Consider the following 16,428-nt stretch of genomic DNA (forward strand, 5'->3'; position numbering starts at 1 on the left):
AGTCAAGCTAATAAATTTCAGGAATGGAGGACAGCTATGGCTGATGAATTCAATGCCCTACAACGTGCGGGCACATGGTCTTTGGTACCCTATACTCCTACCATGAATGTACTACCCAATAAATGGATCTTTCGTATTAAACGCAAGTCTGATGGGTCTATTGACAGGTTTAAGGCTCGCCTTGTGGCCAATGGTTTTCATCAACAACTAGGTCTTGATTATGGTGAAACTTTTAGTCCAGTGGTGACCCACTCAACCATTCGTCTTATTATTGCTATGGCTGTTCATTTTTCATGGCCTATCCGCCAACTGGATGTTCAGAATGCGTTTTTACATGGTTCCATATCTGATGAAGTTTACATGAAACAACCCACCGGTTTTGTTGATCCTCAATATCCCACACATGTCTGTAAATTGCGCAGATCGTTGTATGGACTTAAACAGGCCCCTAGGGCATGGTTCCAATGTTTTTCTAATCATCTGGAACACCTTGGTTTTGTGGCCTCCCAAGCAGACTCATCTCTTTTTGTGTATTGTCATGGTTTAATTCGTATTTACTTATTAATCTATGTTGATGACATACTTATCACATGCAACAACATTCAGTGTATCAACTCCTTGATCAAGGACATGTGCTCGGTTTTTTCAATGAAAGATCTTGGTCCTCTCACTTATTTTTTGGGTATGGAGATTCATCGCTCCAGTCATGGCCTTCATCTCTCACAGTCTAAATATATTTCTGATTTGCTTCAACGTACAAACATGGTGGACTGTAAACCGGTCTCCACTCCTGCAGTCAGTGGCAAAAGCCTCAACTTACCCTTACAAGACATCACCGAGTTCAGGAGTGTGGTAGGTGCGTTCCAATATCTTACTTTCACCCGCTCTGATATTGCCTTCTCTGTCAACCAGGTTTGCCAGTTCATGCATCAACCAACCACCACACACTGGATTGCTGTTAAACGCATCCTTCGTTATTTGAAGTCCACTCCCGATCATGGACTTGTGTACAAACCTGGACCTCTTACCCTCACTGCCTTTGCCGACTCTGATTATGTAGGAGACCTCGATGATCGCAAATCCACTGGCGGGTTTTGTATATTTCTTGGTCCAAACCTTGTGTCCTGGAGTTCTAAGAAACAAAAAGGAGTTCTCGCTCTAGCACAGAATCAGAATACAGACAACTTGCCATAACTGCAGCTACTATTTCATGGTTTCGTCAACTCTTTAAAGACCTGCATCTTCATCTGTCTCATCCAAAGGTGTGGTGTGATAATATTTCTGCAATCTCCCTTGCCTCTAACCCTGTTTTTCATGCACGGACCCGTCATGTGGAAGTTGACTATCATTATATTCGTGAAAAGGTTACTCGTGGTGAACTTCAGGTGGGCTATGTCGCTACTCAAGATCAGGTTGCTGATTTTTTGACTAAAGGCCTGTCTACTTATCGTTTCAACTATCTTTTATCCAAGCTTCCCGTTCGCCGGCGACCGCTCAGCTTGCGGGGGTGTGATAAATCAAGTCCGAATTCAAGGGTTCCCGCCACAACACTTACTGAAGATCGTAATCCGATTAGTCAAAAGGAAGGCTGAGATAAGCCTTATCTGTTGAAAGTATTTTGAATTTAAATAGGTTATTTATCATTTGTATTATGTGTAAATTTGGTTTGAAGAGTTTGTTCTTCATCCAAATACTTCCCCTTGGTTTGAAGAGTTTGTTCTTCATCCAAATACTTCTTGTAATCACTATAAAACAACATCAAATGGAATATGCTCAGATCAACGAGCACAATTCTTTTAGAAAGCACTTAAAGTGCTTTTGAAACCCAAGAATATTTTTTCTAAAAGCGTTTTCAGTCATTTTAAAAGCACATCCAAACGAACCCTAAGAAACTTGTAAACATGGCAATTTCTACTATACATTGTACATTAAATTTGACAAAAATAAAATACATGTCAAATATCAATGTCCTTTGACATTTAAAAATAAAAAATAATAATAATAATAAAAAAAAAAAAAAGAGAGAGAGAGAGAGGACCGGGTGAAGCCCGCGTCCGGAGCCCAACCCAGATTAGACGTCGTATAAATAAATGAAAACTTGGCCGATAAGGAAACGAAACCGGTGGGCAGGTGATCTCGAAAACGACCCAGCGAAGACACAGCCCATTTGGTCTTTAATAACCAGCAGGAAACCGCCACACTCCCAACCAACCAGAAGCTGATCGCTACTAGGAATCTTTCGACAATTCGCAGTTCCGTAGGATTGGGATTTTGGATTCGACGAATACGAGAATGCTTGGGATTTTCCGAAGAGCTGTCTAAGGTTTCAGTGACTTGTCGTAGAACCCAGATACTGTCATCTGGGTTTTGTTGATTCGGCAAAGATGATGCTGCACTTTAATGACCCGGCAAAGTTGAAGACCAAGAAGGTAGCTTTTTCTTCTTTTTTGGAGAGTTTGTATTGAGCTTTTTTTCTTTTTTATTGTATGGGGGTCGTTGAATTCTGAGGTTATTGCATACCCAGCTGCTCAAATTCTCCATCTTTTCGATTTTGTGCGTAAATCCAATTGGGTTTTCTGAAGTTTTTTTGGGTTAATTAAGATAAACTTTGGCGATTAATTCATATAAGTGCATGTGTCCAATAAATTATTCATCATTGTTGCTTGTTCTTTGTGTAGTTAATGATTTTGATACTAATTTCCCAATTGTTGTGCTGTCAGATTGTGTTCGAGGAGGTTTACGCTGCTCGTGATTCCGCGACACTTGAGCAACTGAAAGAATTGAGCTCTAAGCGCAGAATGCTTGAGGAGTCCATCAATGAGAGCAGCTCCATCAATGGCGCCATTGCAAGAGAAATGTCCGGAGGGCTAACTTCTCGTAATCAACAGGTAATTTTTTGGTGTGGCGCTTGGTATTTCGAAGACGCCTTAGTTTTTACTTGCAGATTAATGCCACTTTATGAAAGTTTTGACATTGGCACTATACCCCAGTTTATAGGCAAATTCTGCCTGCATTTAGGTTCTTTAATTTCGGTATGGATGCATTTTTGTTGAATTCGTGCCATTGTTTTTAGTAATCTAATACTAGTTTAATTCCTTTCTTCAATCTGAATGTATTTCAGGTTGTGAGATAATATTATGTATTTCAGGTTGTGAGATAATATTATATGGAGAACTTTTCGTGTTTTTAGTACAAATTAATTCCTTCTGTTTGAATCTATTGAATTATGTAATCCAGTCTTTGATGGCATTTGCTGTCCTACTATGTCTCAGGTTCTTCACAACCTTGAACTGTATCTTCCCTTGTTGGAAAATTTGATTTGGCACGTTGATCGGGTCAAGAGCCACCACCAGATAGTTCGATGGACTTCAGAACTTAAGATACAATGGACTAGTGTTCTTAGTTCATCTTCTTTCTTTAACTTGAAAGGATCGAAATATTTTCAAATCAACAACTTGCAGTTTGAGTTGTGCCTGACCCTTTTCCTCTATGGCGCAATCCTTCGGGAGAGGGCATTAGAAGTTCTTCCTGCAGGTAGGGATAGGGCACTAGTGCTCTTACTTTCATTTTTCACTTTTAAGATTTGTATTTTTTTTTTCTTTTAAGACCAAGGATGTAAGATTAACTAACTGGTTTCTTCGCATTGTCATAGACCTAGTGCAATCTGCCACGCTATTCCGAGAAGCTGCTGGTGTTTTTCATCACCTTGCTCATCAAGTTATTCCTTTTCTACAACACTCATTGGTTGGGGAAAGGCCACCAGAAGTTGTCTCATCAGTGTCTGCTGCCATGAGCCTCATTTGCTTGGCCGATGCCCAGGTCAGCCTTCCTTTCCTCGCTAGTTTTCCTTGTTTAGGTTTCGTGACAGAATTGCGGATGTTTGCTTGTTCTTTGTGATAATTTATGTTCGTTATGAAAATGTAACAGGCCGTAACAATTAAAAGGGCTGAAGAGAAGGGTACTACTGTCGGTCTTTTGGCAAAGTTGCACCATGGTATTGTAGAATTGCTTGATGAAGCTGCAGGCCTTTTGCATACGGCAAAGGAATGTAAAGACACTTCTTCGGATGTTGCGGTATGTCTATATTTACAGTTTTATTCTACGATATATTCATCTCAATTTTTGGTGAAAAATCAACAATGCTTGAACGTGTTCACTCTTTCCGGTTTCTGCAGGACTTTTTATCATCCTGCAAAATGCTACACGAGTTACAAGCCCAGAAATACTTTGCGGAAACCCTAAAGCGTTCCAACCAATTCGGGGTCGCTGTTGCAGTTCTTCGATTCACACTGACTAATGTGAAAAAGAACATGCCCGGCAAAGAATCGTGGAAGTCTGTTCTCAAAGAGGAAATTGACAATTTTTCCGAATTGCTCAGAAAGCATGAACATGAAAACGAATTTGTTTGGCACGAGAAAATCCCCTCGGAGGAAATGTTGTTGCCAAAACCCGAAGGTAACAAAATCGCAAACATCATCCCTTATCAACCGAAAAAATGGGAAAGACAGCTTGCCTTCAAGATTTGAATGTACAAAGAGAAACCAGTTCTTGTAAAGTATGTCCTGTCTCAAGCGAAGCAACACAAAATTAAGATTACTGGGTTAAGATTAGTGGCTTCCTCGTTTTGCTCCCTCGGTTACACAAAACATGCAACGTTTTTGAGATTTGATCAGAGGAAGGTTTTGCTGGTTTGTTGAACTGGATGTTCTAGAACTTTTTTGTGTAATTGGTGCCTATAGCCTATAGGATTGCAACTTTTTAATGGATTTCTCCTACAAAATATATGAAACTTGTACATTATATGACGGTGTGACAGACACACTAAATGATTACTCAAACTCACGCTTCACTGCTGCTTTTGGTTTTTGGCTTCTGTTCACCGTAATTGTGAAGAAAAAAAAACTAATTTTAATGTGTTTACCAAACACTAAAAAATACCAACTTTTATAACTGTATTTTTTAGAAGCTGTACCAAAATGGTACTAAAACGAGTCATCTGGCCAGACATCGGTTAGAGATGGCCTAAGTACTTCACGCCATACTTCACGAAAGCACTTCTTTAAGCATATTTTAATAGAAAAAAATTTAAAGAGAGGATTCAAATTATATTTTAAACTAATTTAAATTGAAAATTATGCTATTTTCGGCCAATGCAAGTGCAACTAATTTGGTTTCATTCTTTGGTAATCCAATGACCCAAAATTAGAATAATAATACTAAAAAATTGCGTTTACTTAGAAATTAGAAGGAAAAAAGTAGTAATTATTAATTAAATTTCATGTTGTTGTGGGTGAGCCCGTGGCAAGTGGCGGCATAAAATCCATTTGAATTTTTTAAAGAATTTAATTTAAATTAATAATAAAGTAATCAACTTTGCGCTTCAATCGACTTCCAGGTTCTCTCTCTCTCTCTCTCTCAGACCTGAATTGTCAATTTATATACATATTTTCAGGACTGGTAGGGTTGTTTCCGCTGTGGTTTCTGCGGAAAACGCAGTTCAATCGAGCTTCTCTGGCACTGATGGGTTGAAGCTCACTTATTTGGAGGTGGGTTTTCAATTTTGTTATCAGTACTTCTTAAATTTGATTAATTTTGGGTATTTTATTTTATTAAATATGTAAATAAATTTTTACTTTTAGGGGAAATAATTGGTTGTGCACTTGGTGCGATGGCAAGTGCCTTCGCCCATGAGCGGTAGGTCTCGGGTTCGAGACTTGGGAGCAGCCTCTCCATAAATGGGGGTAAGGCTAGCCGACATTCACCTCTCCCAGACCATGCGTAAAGCGGGAGCCTTGTGCACTGGGTACGACTTTTTTTTATGGAAATAATTGGTTGTGGGATGTGGGTGGGGCGAAAATATTGGTGGATCCAATTTTGGTGGGTAATTTGGATTTTGGAATCCCCTGGCTTTATGATGCTGCCAAGAAGTTTTTGAAGAATTTCCAGGTACTCCTTTAGTTCCAAATACAATTTTCTGAAGTGAATTGCCTTCGATTTTCCGTTTTAATTACGCAAATGTTGCTATTATTTTGTAGAATGTTGTGGAGTTGATAGGCCTGTTTTGATTGGGTTTGCAACTTTAGTGCAGCTAAGTGATATTCCAGAAGTTGATTGCTTGCTTATTACCCAAAGCCTTGATATCACTGCCATTTGAAGACGTTAAAGCCCCTCTCCGAGAAGTACCCGAATCTTAGAGTTATAGCTACACCAAATGCTGAGGCCTTGTTGGATCCCCTTTTCAGCAATGTAAGTATGGAACTAGTGTTTCCTTTTCTGACTGCACAAACATTTCATGCCAAAGTCATATGTTTCGTAACAACTGAAGTTACCGAATCTTAATGCCATTTGGTTCAACTTGGCTCAATTGTTTCTGAAACTTGCAATACCGGCGTTCAAGATAACTTAAGTTCAGAAGCATAATGGCGTATTCTCTATTTCTATTTGAGATTTACGCTAATGCTTTAAGGTCACGTATTTAGAACCTGGTCAGAGCTCTGTCATTGAGGCAAGAAATGGTTCTACAGTCAAAGTTCAGGCCACCGCAGGGCCAGTTCTAGGTCCTCCTTGGCAGCGCCCTGAAAATGGGTAAGGTTTTGCTTTTCGATCGCCATTGTGACAAACGTGAATTCCATTTTCAAGGGACGCTACAGCTCTTTTCTGGTGTAATATGACTTGTAGTCTATATAGTTGAGCGGATTTTAACTAGATGTTATCTTTTATATAATATGTGACCAGATATCTTGTCATCACTCCAGAAGGAAAAAGTACACTTTACTATGAACCCCATTGTGTATACAACACAAGTTCACTGGAGAGCAAAAGGGCTGACATTGTTATCACACCGGTCATAAAGCAGCTTCTGCCTTACCTTGGTCTCAGGACAAGAAGATGCACTTCAACTTGCAAAGCTGCTGAATGCCAAGTTCAAATTCTATTTACCTTAATACTAACATGTTGATGTAGATAAGGATTGTTTTATTGGACGCGTATCAACGCCTTTGTTTTACATTTTGTAGGGTCATTGTCCCGATGACAAATGGGGACTTGGATGCCAAGGGGCTTCTTCCTAGTTTAGTTTCGGCTGAAGGAACAGTCGAATCATTCAAGGTTGTTTTCTTCTTCTCATGGTATTTTTGTTGTGGTGAAGTATTAAGATTTTTTCCTGCAATATTATGACAATTGAAGATGTGGTTATATTATGCAGGAACTTTTGTCCAAGGAATTACCAGATGCACAGGTACTGCAGCCAACTCCTGGTGTCCCGTTACAAATCCCGCTACGTCCAAATCTTCCGTGATATGTTTTCTGCAGATATACAGACACTGTAGCTCACTGAAAATATGTACACATCTCATCAAATTCGTAATTTGTAAATGGCTTTATTTTACTGATACAAATCCATTGTTTCACTTTTAATCTGTCTTCAAATGCAACTCCCAATGGGCTTCGCCTCTGAGTTACATAAAGTGAACAAAATTCCACTTGGAATAGCTTTTCGGACAAGTGGAGGCCCAATACTCTTGTTACAACTTTTGCTAGTAGTGGATCGATGGCACTTTAAAAATGACATGCTTACCAATTAGCTTTTTTCAACAAACGATAAGATAATTTACATTAACTTATGGAGAGAAGAATTTGAAAATGGAACCTCGGGTGCAAGGGCAAGTGGTCTTAACCAACTAAGTTACAATCACTTGCCCAACTAGCTATTTTGTTTAGTAAAGTTTTTTCTTCAAATTTTAATGGAGTGTCAAACTGATACTACATGTTACACATACTCTTGTTACAACTTTTGCTAGTAGTGGATCGATGGCACTTTAAAAATGACATGCTTACCAATTAACTTTTTCAACAAACGATAAGATAATTTACATTAACTTATGGAGAGAAGAATTTGAAAATGGAACCTCGGGTGCAAGGACAAGTGGTCTTAACCAACTAAGTTACAATCACTTGCCCAACTAGCTATTTCGTTTAGTAAAGTTTTTTCTTCAAATTTTAAAGGAGTGTCAAACTGATACTACATGTTACACAACTCAAAATCTACACGAATATAGGATCTTATATGCACGGATAATGCATTTAATGTATTTTTGTTCATGTTTTGACAAATGATATGTCAATGATTATTTACATGTTTTATATCATTTTGTGTGTCGAAAAGTTTGTGGGTTGACAAGAACACAACCCAAATATAAAAATGGGTAAATGCGACCATAACCCGTTGCTATCCCTAAAAGAGGTCGCAATTAAACAAAGAATAATGGAAAATACACATAGAATGGATCAAATATGATTGTAGTTTCCATAAAACAAACCAGTAATGAATTTGGACGAGTTGGCGTCCTTGATCAGGAGAGACTGAACCATTCCATGAAATTGCACCAAGCTATACATATATGCATTTGGTCTTGTTTGTGTCCACAAGGGGATGAACATCTCATCGCAGCAAGTATTGACTTGCTAAGTTAGATTTACGAGGCCTACAAGTTCATATATAATAACTGCATCATATAAATTAACAAGTTATAAGCGTGTGACGGTGTGAGTGACTATCGACAATTGATGCATTATGAGTTCCACTCGCATTAACGACAAAGAATCAAGTCACTAAGTGTCGGCAAGGCCCCAAGCTCTTCTAAAAGAGCTTCGTGTGATGCATGGGATGGGGTGGCACCAACCAACCCCAGCGTTTTGTATGTCCTGATAATCCAAAGAGGTCTCTGATATTGTTCCTTCATGGTGTTGCTGGCAACCACATCAGGCAGCTAGCCAGCACATCAATTTGGACTTGTACCCCGATCAACAGCCACCTCACTTGTAATATTCACTTCGATCGGAATATCATTTGGGTCGACTTCATACTGTAATATTCGAACAAATAAAGGACAAATTAAGCTGTTAAAGATCTATATATGTAAACAAAAGACTATATGCGTATATATTTATTGGCAAGAGACACATCAAAATGACAGTATATTCACGTCGTCGAAGTCTTTGACATTGAGAGGGTGGAAGTTGGATAATAATGTAGTTTACCGGTGTCGAAGTCAAATGGAAACTGCATGTATGCCATGTAATATTCATGCAATTATATCAAATTTTGGCACCTAGCTAGATATACCGTATATCAAATATTTCTGTTTTCATTTGCAATGTGCATGGAAGATGGAATTCACCCATCTATTCAAGCAGGAAAGTGTCGAAAGAAAAAAAAGTTTTCATTGATAGTCTGGGATTGATATTTAATCTCTCCATCATATCCACCGTTCAACTTAGAGAGAGAGAGAGAGAGAGAGAGTTAGTTCTGCATGATTCATGCAGGTAATAAAATATGAGCAATTCACCCAATTAACAATTATGCATGCCTTTGGTATGGGAATGGACAAAATTTGTAATCTTGGGCATATTTGATAAGGTAACTAGAATATGCTTGGGAATATTTCAAGTGATGGTGATCTCATCAGTCAAAATTCTATTTATTAAGATGATAAACATTATACAACTTGAGAATAGTAAGCAAAAATACCGTCGAATATATGCTCAATATCCTCTTTACAAACCAGAAAACGACTTTAGCATTGATTGCTTAATTCTTACCATTCTAATTTAATAAACAGCAAGAGGCACTTGGCCTTAGATTCCCCTGAAGGGACACACACACTCTCTCTCTCTCTCTCTCTCTCTCTCTCTCTCTCTCTCTCTCTCTCTCTCTCTTCTTTTACTTGGACTTATCCTCCACAACTCACCTTCCAATTCCAAGCATCCATACCATAGCCCATGCCCATTTTCTAGAACACCTTTGACGATGTTCCTAAACTGATCAATATTTCTTTTGCGTGCTTGAAAATACAAATAAATCTTGTACTTCTTCTGGAAAATCTGATATGTGGCTTTATGTCGGTCATGCTAAAAGACTTCTAGGGTTTTTGTTGTTCCTTTAAAAATTTTGATCACTCGAGAAAGATCAAGCGTTGCTTGAGTGAATTCGAGTGTGGTTATTATCTAACAAAAACTAGGGTTTTAGTTTTCCAAATCCCACAACACGAAAACTGGTCAATGGATGATGACGTTTATTTGTGTCTTTTGGCTCTAAATACACAAATAATTTTGTCACTAAAGATCGAGTTGTTTATTTTCTTTATTTGCTGTGTTGTCATTGATCGTAAGGAACAAGTTTGCTTTTTGTGTCAATATGTAAAGGCATGCTAAGTTCATCTGCTCTGCAAAGACCCCTTTAAATCCTAAAATAATACACGACCTAGAGCAAAAAAGAAAAACAATAAAGAAGAACATGAAAGCTTCATCGACATCTGATCAGAAACCCTAGACTTTTAGACAGACGTGACCTTCGTTATAAATTATTGTCCCACATCAAACCGCATATACGACTTCCCATCTGTGATCGAGCTGTGAATTATTTGTATGCCAGTTATGTTATGAAAAAATGAGGCCCCACATGAACCAATTAGCCTCAATTAATTAATCTGACCTAATTATCTAATCCGATCTAGTCTTTCTTTATTCATATGATGGAATCTTCGACAAGTCAAGATTCTTGAGGATCAGAATACCCTCCCGATTGGTACTTCTCCGGAAAGATAAGTTTAAAAGTGGAGAAGCAAATTTCATTTTCTATAAATATTTGAAAATTATTAAAATTAAAATTAATGTGTCTAAGTTACATAGTCCTACGGTCCAATATATTCCTCTTCATTTGTAAATGAAATGTCTTAAATCAAGTTCTCGTCAAATACGAATTGGAACCAAATTAACATGGCTATCTTGTTGTGAGGCTCAATCTGCTGTCCATAATACAATGGAATATCCGAATGTGAACGACCGTAATGGTGTAGTTACATATTTATTTTGTTTTCTTGTATACAAAATAATTGAATCGCAATGAAAGTAGCTCCAATTACACCTTGTCTTCGGTGTTTTTTGTATTGACACACACAAAAAATGATAAACATTTTCGGGGGCGTAGCTAGTCGTACATGCATTCCTAAATCCGCCACGTTTTTCTAAAAGAAGATAGTCACCGTCGGTGCTTATGTGCAGAAGATCTTAAGGGTTGATCAAGATGACGAGATTTAATTTAAGTCGATGTCTTATTGTGGACGTGAACATTGTGCGTAATTATGTTGTCATTAAGCTAATCTAAATGGGTGTTTAGAATTATCACGCCTTAATTTGTAGTTTAGAATGAAAGGTTTTGGTGATCTGTACAAAGTATAGGTCAAATATTAAGGACAAGATCTAGAAATTAGAGATTTGCATTATTGTTCATCTTATTAAGTTACATATGCCCCAATGAAATTATTGACCCTTCATGATTTTCTGAAACTTATCTTTAACCATAGGAATTTGGAACAGTCAAATACATGTTACAATTTCTTGGAATAGGATCCTCTTCGGATTCACTTTGTGAGGATCTTAGGAATTTCCACATCCTAGTCGTTCATCGTACATCGTACGATCAATTTTTGTCAGTAGCTATATGTAATTAATTTTAAATAAAAAAAAGTCAAATGATTTCTGACTGCACGATACACGATGAAAAGCTAAGATATGAAGATCCTGCGGATGGGATCCAATTCCCAATTTCTTTTCAAATGATCAGCATAACTTTTATTCAAAGGGATTTACATTTTTTAATAAAATGTATACTGGTTGCGGAGCTTATTAAAATTGAACTTCAACGATCTCTATTTTTTTATAAGTTTTTATTGACAGACCATTCTTGCAAAAAATCATCTTAATCTGAAACTATTTACTCATTGAATTATAAAGATGAAATTTTAATGTTTCTTGAACATAATATTCGTCAAATTTTTCAAACTCAATTAGATCTCTAACCATTTCCGATTTGGCAATACTTGCAAGGATAATCCATAAAGTGCAACATGAAAATAAACTGATCGGATCGTTGAAGTTCGAAACATGAAATGGGCCCCACATGACGTGTTGATATGTCACCGTCTCACTAATAATTTTTTCCGTCCAGAAAAGTTATCCAGATCTAGCTTATCCATAACTCAAACTTGATATGTGGTGGATTTGTTAGAAAACATTTTACATATGTGAACACATGTTTTCCATGTACATCCACCAAACCATTAAATTTCATCATTATTTTTCTTCCCTGGTGCGAAGGAACAAGGAACAATCGCATGAGGCCCAGTCTCCACGCAACCACATTTTCTATGATTAATTTGTGGGCAACAATGGCCGAACAGGAGGTTTGAGTAGATCTGCAACATCTGTGATTTTCCTTATTTTCTTGGGTAGGAAGATTTCTCGTGGGTCAAGATTCTTGCGTTGCCATTTTTATATTTTTTTGGTAGACTTTGACGCAAAGAAGAGTACTATTCCACTTCCTCTTTGTCATTTGTCAATAAAGCTATAACTCCCTCTTCAAGTCATATATACCTTTCACCAAACCTTAAGCCAGTTGGACAAATTCAGATGTGGAAAATTAGCCACTAGTAAAAGTAACTCACAAATGGGGTAATTATCACGTAAACAACACGTTGAGTTCACAAAATGCATTATTGTTACGTGATAAAACCGAACTCTGATATCAATTATTAAGAACCAATGAATAGAATTTGCCTCTAAAAACCGACTTTAAGCATATGATTCGAAAGAATTTTTAAATCGTGTCAAGATAACAACTGTTTTTACAATATATATTGTCCTCGCATCCAGATAATTCAAACATAAAATCACCTCCAAAGTCGTACATATTCATTACACTTTCATATTCAATGTCAGCTGAAAAACATCTATAGGATATAACAAACAATATAACATTAACATTATTTTTGGTCTTGCCCTCCAAATTCTGTATATAACTTATTCAAATTCAAAACTTCTACTGTCGCTGTCCCTCGTATCCAACACCTCTACATCTTCATACTTCGTAAACAACAGGAGGGAACAACAAAACAGGGTAAGAAACAAAGGTCAGAATAATGGGTGTGGTGGTAAATCAGAAACGACTTTCTACAAGGCTGGTTACAAAAATTTTACACCATTCTCACAAATTTAAAACGCAGGGGATGGAGGGGTGTGAGGGGAGGATGATGTAGCGGTCGAATTGGAGTGACCGCGGCCTTCGTTGTGGCTGACCCTTTCGTCTGAATGAGAGGGTTCGGGTTGCTTTAGCCGCAGTCTTTGGACTGGTGGTGAGACCTGTGTGACAGCAGGAGTTGAAGCCACAGGTGCATATATTCCATTATTGGCTGCCTCCCCGGAAGCAGTGGTTGCTGCCACTGCTGCGTAGTCCTGGGGTGGCACCCAAATGCCTCCCACAACCACAAATTGTGGTGCTTGTGCGGCGTTGTTGTTGCCGCGAATTGTTGGAGTCGGTCTTCTAGTGTGTAAACGATATTTCTGCAAACAACGAAAGACGATTGAAATTAGGCTCTGCAGAATCAGCTAAAAAATTCACAATTTATTGTTGATCGGACAAGACAATGCATGCTTCTTATGTGCCTATGTTTTAAAGGACATCCACTCTTGCTTGCACATAGAGAGGCACCTATACTGATGAATTAAAACAGATAGATAATCACATATACAAACCTGCAAATGGCTTTTGACTTCATCATTAGTAAGTCCATCAACCTTCATTAACTCTCTAATTTGTTTGGGTGTAGCAGCTGAAAGAAAAAACCAATCACATAGCACATCAAACACACATCCAATACAATCCAATCCAACATGCATCCAACCATATTAAATAACATATCCAACTAAATTAATCCCAATTCCATACCATGTGAACCACCAAGCTGTTGAAGAGCATTTAAGAACCGGCGGTGCAATTCCGGCGACCAGTTCCGCCTTTGTTTCCTCTGACCCAGTCCATCTTTCTCTTCTTTCTTGTTGTTTTCACCACTGCCTCCGCTCACGGTGTCCGTGGTAGAACTAGTCGCCGCAGCCGAGGAAGGTTGTTTAGCCACCGGTACACTAGTCTTCCCAATGCTTTTCTCCTTTTGGAAAGGCTGAAAAGCACCCCCATTTCTATTTACCTCCATAACCAAAGCCTTCCTAGGCAATTCCTGCAATGACCCAACACCCCAAAAATTAATACTTTCCTACTCTTTCACCTCAAATTTTCTCGGCAACTAAACAAAAGGGCAGTCACAAAATTCACCAAAGTTGATAAAGGTAGAGTCTTTTTTGTACCTCCTTGAGTGGTGCATCTGGGGTTGTATTCCAAAGCTGTACAGATCTAAGCCAATCTGATTTTTTCTTATCACCTCCTGCAATCTTATCATCCTTCTCATTGTCCTTAGCCTCCTGAGACTCGTGCACTTCATCGTCCTCACTATCAGAAGATGAAGTCCTTTTTAATGGAATAAATTCCTCAAAAACATGCCCCTCACTCGAAGTCTGCTGAGAACACTCAGATTGTCCATGCATATAATCTGCGGTTGTATCTGAAACCGGCTGCTTGCACCTCTCAATAGCTGCAAAAATACCCAGAAAAACCCAAATCAGAAAACACAAAACCAGAACAAACCCACAAAAATTCAAGCAAAAGAAACGAACTTTCCGACCTAGAACACAAAAATTAAGCTAAAAATTGATAAGGGTCTGTGTCGTCTGCAGTACCTTGAGTGACAAGCTCGAAGCAGAGAGGGAGCTCTCTCTGAAAAACTTGAATCTTATGCCTCTCCTCCTCCAAAGCCTTGACATACTCACGGAAACCTAGCTTTGAAGAAGCCTGCATTTCCTCTGTGGACTCCATAGCTGAAAAGCTTTTGCTTTTCCTTTATCTTTTCGGTTTCTGGGTTTTTCAGATCTCTGTCTTTATCTGGTCCTTTCCGTGGACTCAGAAATGGGGGTTGAGAATGTAGGATGGGTGAGATTATAAGGCAGCAGGTGGGTGTGCGGGTGTGGGTGTCCAGCGCATAGATAGAAACGAACAAGGAGAATTGGGGCAAATGAGAGCTTCTTCTCAAAGACGCATATGGGATCCAAGCAGAATCACAAAACGGAATAATCCACAAATTAGAATTAGAAACCCTAAAAAAGGAACAAAAGATTGAATTTTTAAGGCCTTTTAGAGAGAGAGAGAGAGAGAGAGATGTCGAGGTCGTGCCGTCGCGTACAACGAATCTGTCGGAGGTTGAATATTCGATGGTATTCGCATTTGATTCGCTTTTCTATGCCTATCCTGTGGGCTGGCGCTGACGTCACCGCCCTTGGCACCTAATCTTCTTTTATTGGTGCGGAGAGCGTGCTTCACAAGCGTTCCCACGACGCGTGTGATTAGGCGTCAATGGACGTGGCCCTTCACGTCCTCTGAGGGCCAACTGCTATCCATCCCCATCCACACTGCCGTCTGTTTACGCTACGTTTCATCATTACTGCACCCACGCGCTTCGGTCAGTCGCTGGCCAATGGGATTCTGAAACGTTCATATTCTCAGACGGATCGAGAATATGCATCCCGGGATTCTGGATGGGCGGCGATTCCATGGAGCTGCGCGTTCAGATTCGGCAGACGGCTTTATATTGGTTGGGCTGCGAATAAAATGGATCCTCACAAAATAGGCCCACTAAACTTCATAATTCCTCAAGGAGATGTTTGTTTGCCCTCACTAAGTGGGATTGGACTGAACAGAACTAGCTGTTAGTCTAATACCGTGTTTGTTCCATGCTGGGACTAACATTAATGAGACTAAAGGGGACTAGCATGAACAAAACCCTTCACTAAGAGCTCTTAGCGAGACCCCCCAATAACTATGGGACTAGCTAAGACTATCCTCTCCCGTCTTCGTCATGCTCAACAATCACTCCCGATAAACTCCTCGTCATCTCCGGTCACCTAGATCATAATAAAATATTAATAATTTATATATTAAATAATATAATATTAGAATTTGTTATTATCCAGCTTCTTAATCCAACACTGCATCAAACGCTTCACTAAGTTAGTCCAGCTTAGTCTAGTCTAAGTCAGTCCAACTTAGTCCTTGAAACTAGTTCAGTCCGAGATAGTCCGGCGCAACAAACGCTCCCTAAGAATCTTAATGAAATTTTTTCAGTACTGTTCACTTTTTAATGTTAATGATATTTTTACCTTTAAAAGTTACTTTTGCTATTATTCACTTACACTTTGATTTTGTCATTTTTATTAAAACTAAAGTTCTTGAGGACTTTTCATTAGTTTTCCTTAGTTTCCCTTGGTTATAACATGAGATGTATTTTTTGTCCCCAAAATCAAATATTATGTGCTACGGTAAAATTATGACTTATGTTGAACTAGTAGTTCTTTCCGTTAAGTTCGTCAAATTCTCCATTAAATTGCAGCAAATGCGAAATTTTGAATAAACATTGCATAGCCCATTGGATATGGCCCTCTAGTCCCAACATAACCAGCTGAGTTGGTATTTTTTTTTCGCTTAACTTT

At 38.6% G+C, this 16,428-nt stretch overlaps 2 protein-coding genes and 1 pseudogene across 2 annotated transcripts; 2 read left to right on the plus strand and 1 right to left on the minus strand.

Moving 5' to 3' along the window:
- The first annotated feature begins 2,109 nt into the window (after positions 1–2,109).
- Positions 2,110–4,849, plus strand: LOC103430647 (uncharacterized). The gene is made up of 6 exons (XM_008368798.4): positions 2,110–2,429; positions 2,721–2,888; positions 3,273–3,534; positions 3,653–3,819; positions 3,928–4,074; positions 4,176–4,849. The coding sequence occupies exons 1-6, from the start codon at positions 2,385–2,387 to the stop codon at positions 4,524–4,526; spliced, it is 1,140 nt and encodes a 379-aa protein (XP_008367020.2). The 5' UTR covers positions 2,110–2,384; the 3' UTR covers positions 4,527–4,849.
- On the plus strand, positions 4,527–7,416 carry LOC103430713 (uncharacterized; annotated as a pseudogene).
- A 5,312-nt stretch (positions 7,417–12,728) lies between these two features.
- On the minus strand, positions 12,729–15,502 carry LOC114820620 (transcription factor HHO3-like). The gene is made up of 5 exons (XM_029091627.2): positions 14,626–15,502; positions 14,197–14,480; positions 13,784–14,069; positions 13,591–13,667; positions 12,729–13,398 (listed from the first exon to the last, which is right to left on the minus strand). Exons 1-5 carry the CDS (start codon positions 14,759–14,761, stop codon positions 13,051–13,053), a joined length of 1,131 nt encoding a protein of 376 aa, XP_028947460.1. The 5' UTR covers positions 14,762–15,502; the 3' UTR covers positions 12,729–13,050.
- Between the last annotated feature and the right edge of the window lie 926 nt (positions 15,503–16,428).

Source organism: Malus domestica, chromosome 13 (genome assembly GCF_042453785.1).
Source record: "Malus domestica chromosome 13, GDT2T_hap1".
NCBI classification, from domain to species: Eukaryota; Viridiplantae; Streptophyta; class Magnoliopsida; order Rosales; family Rosaceae; genus Malus; species Malus domestica.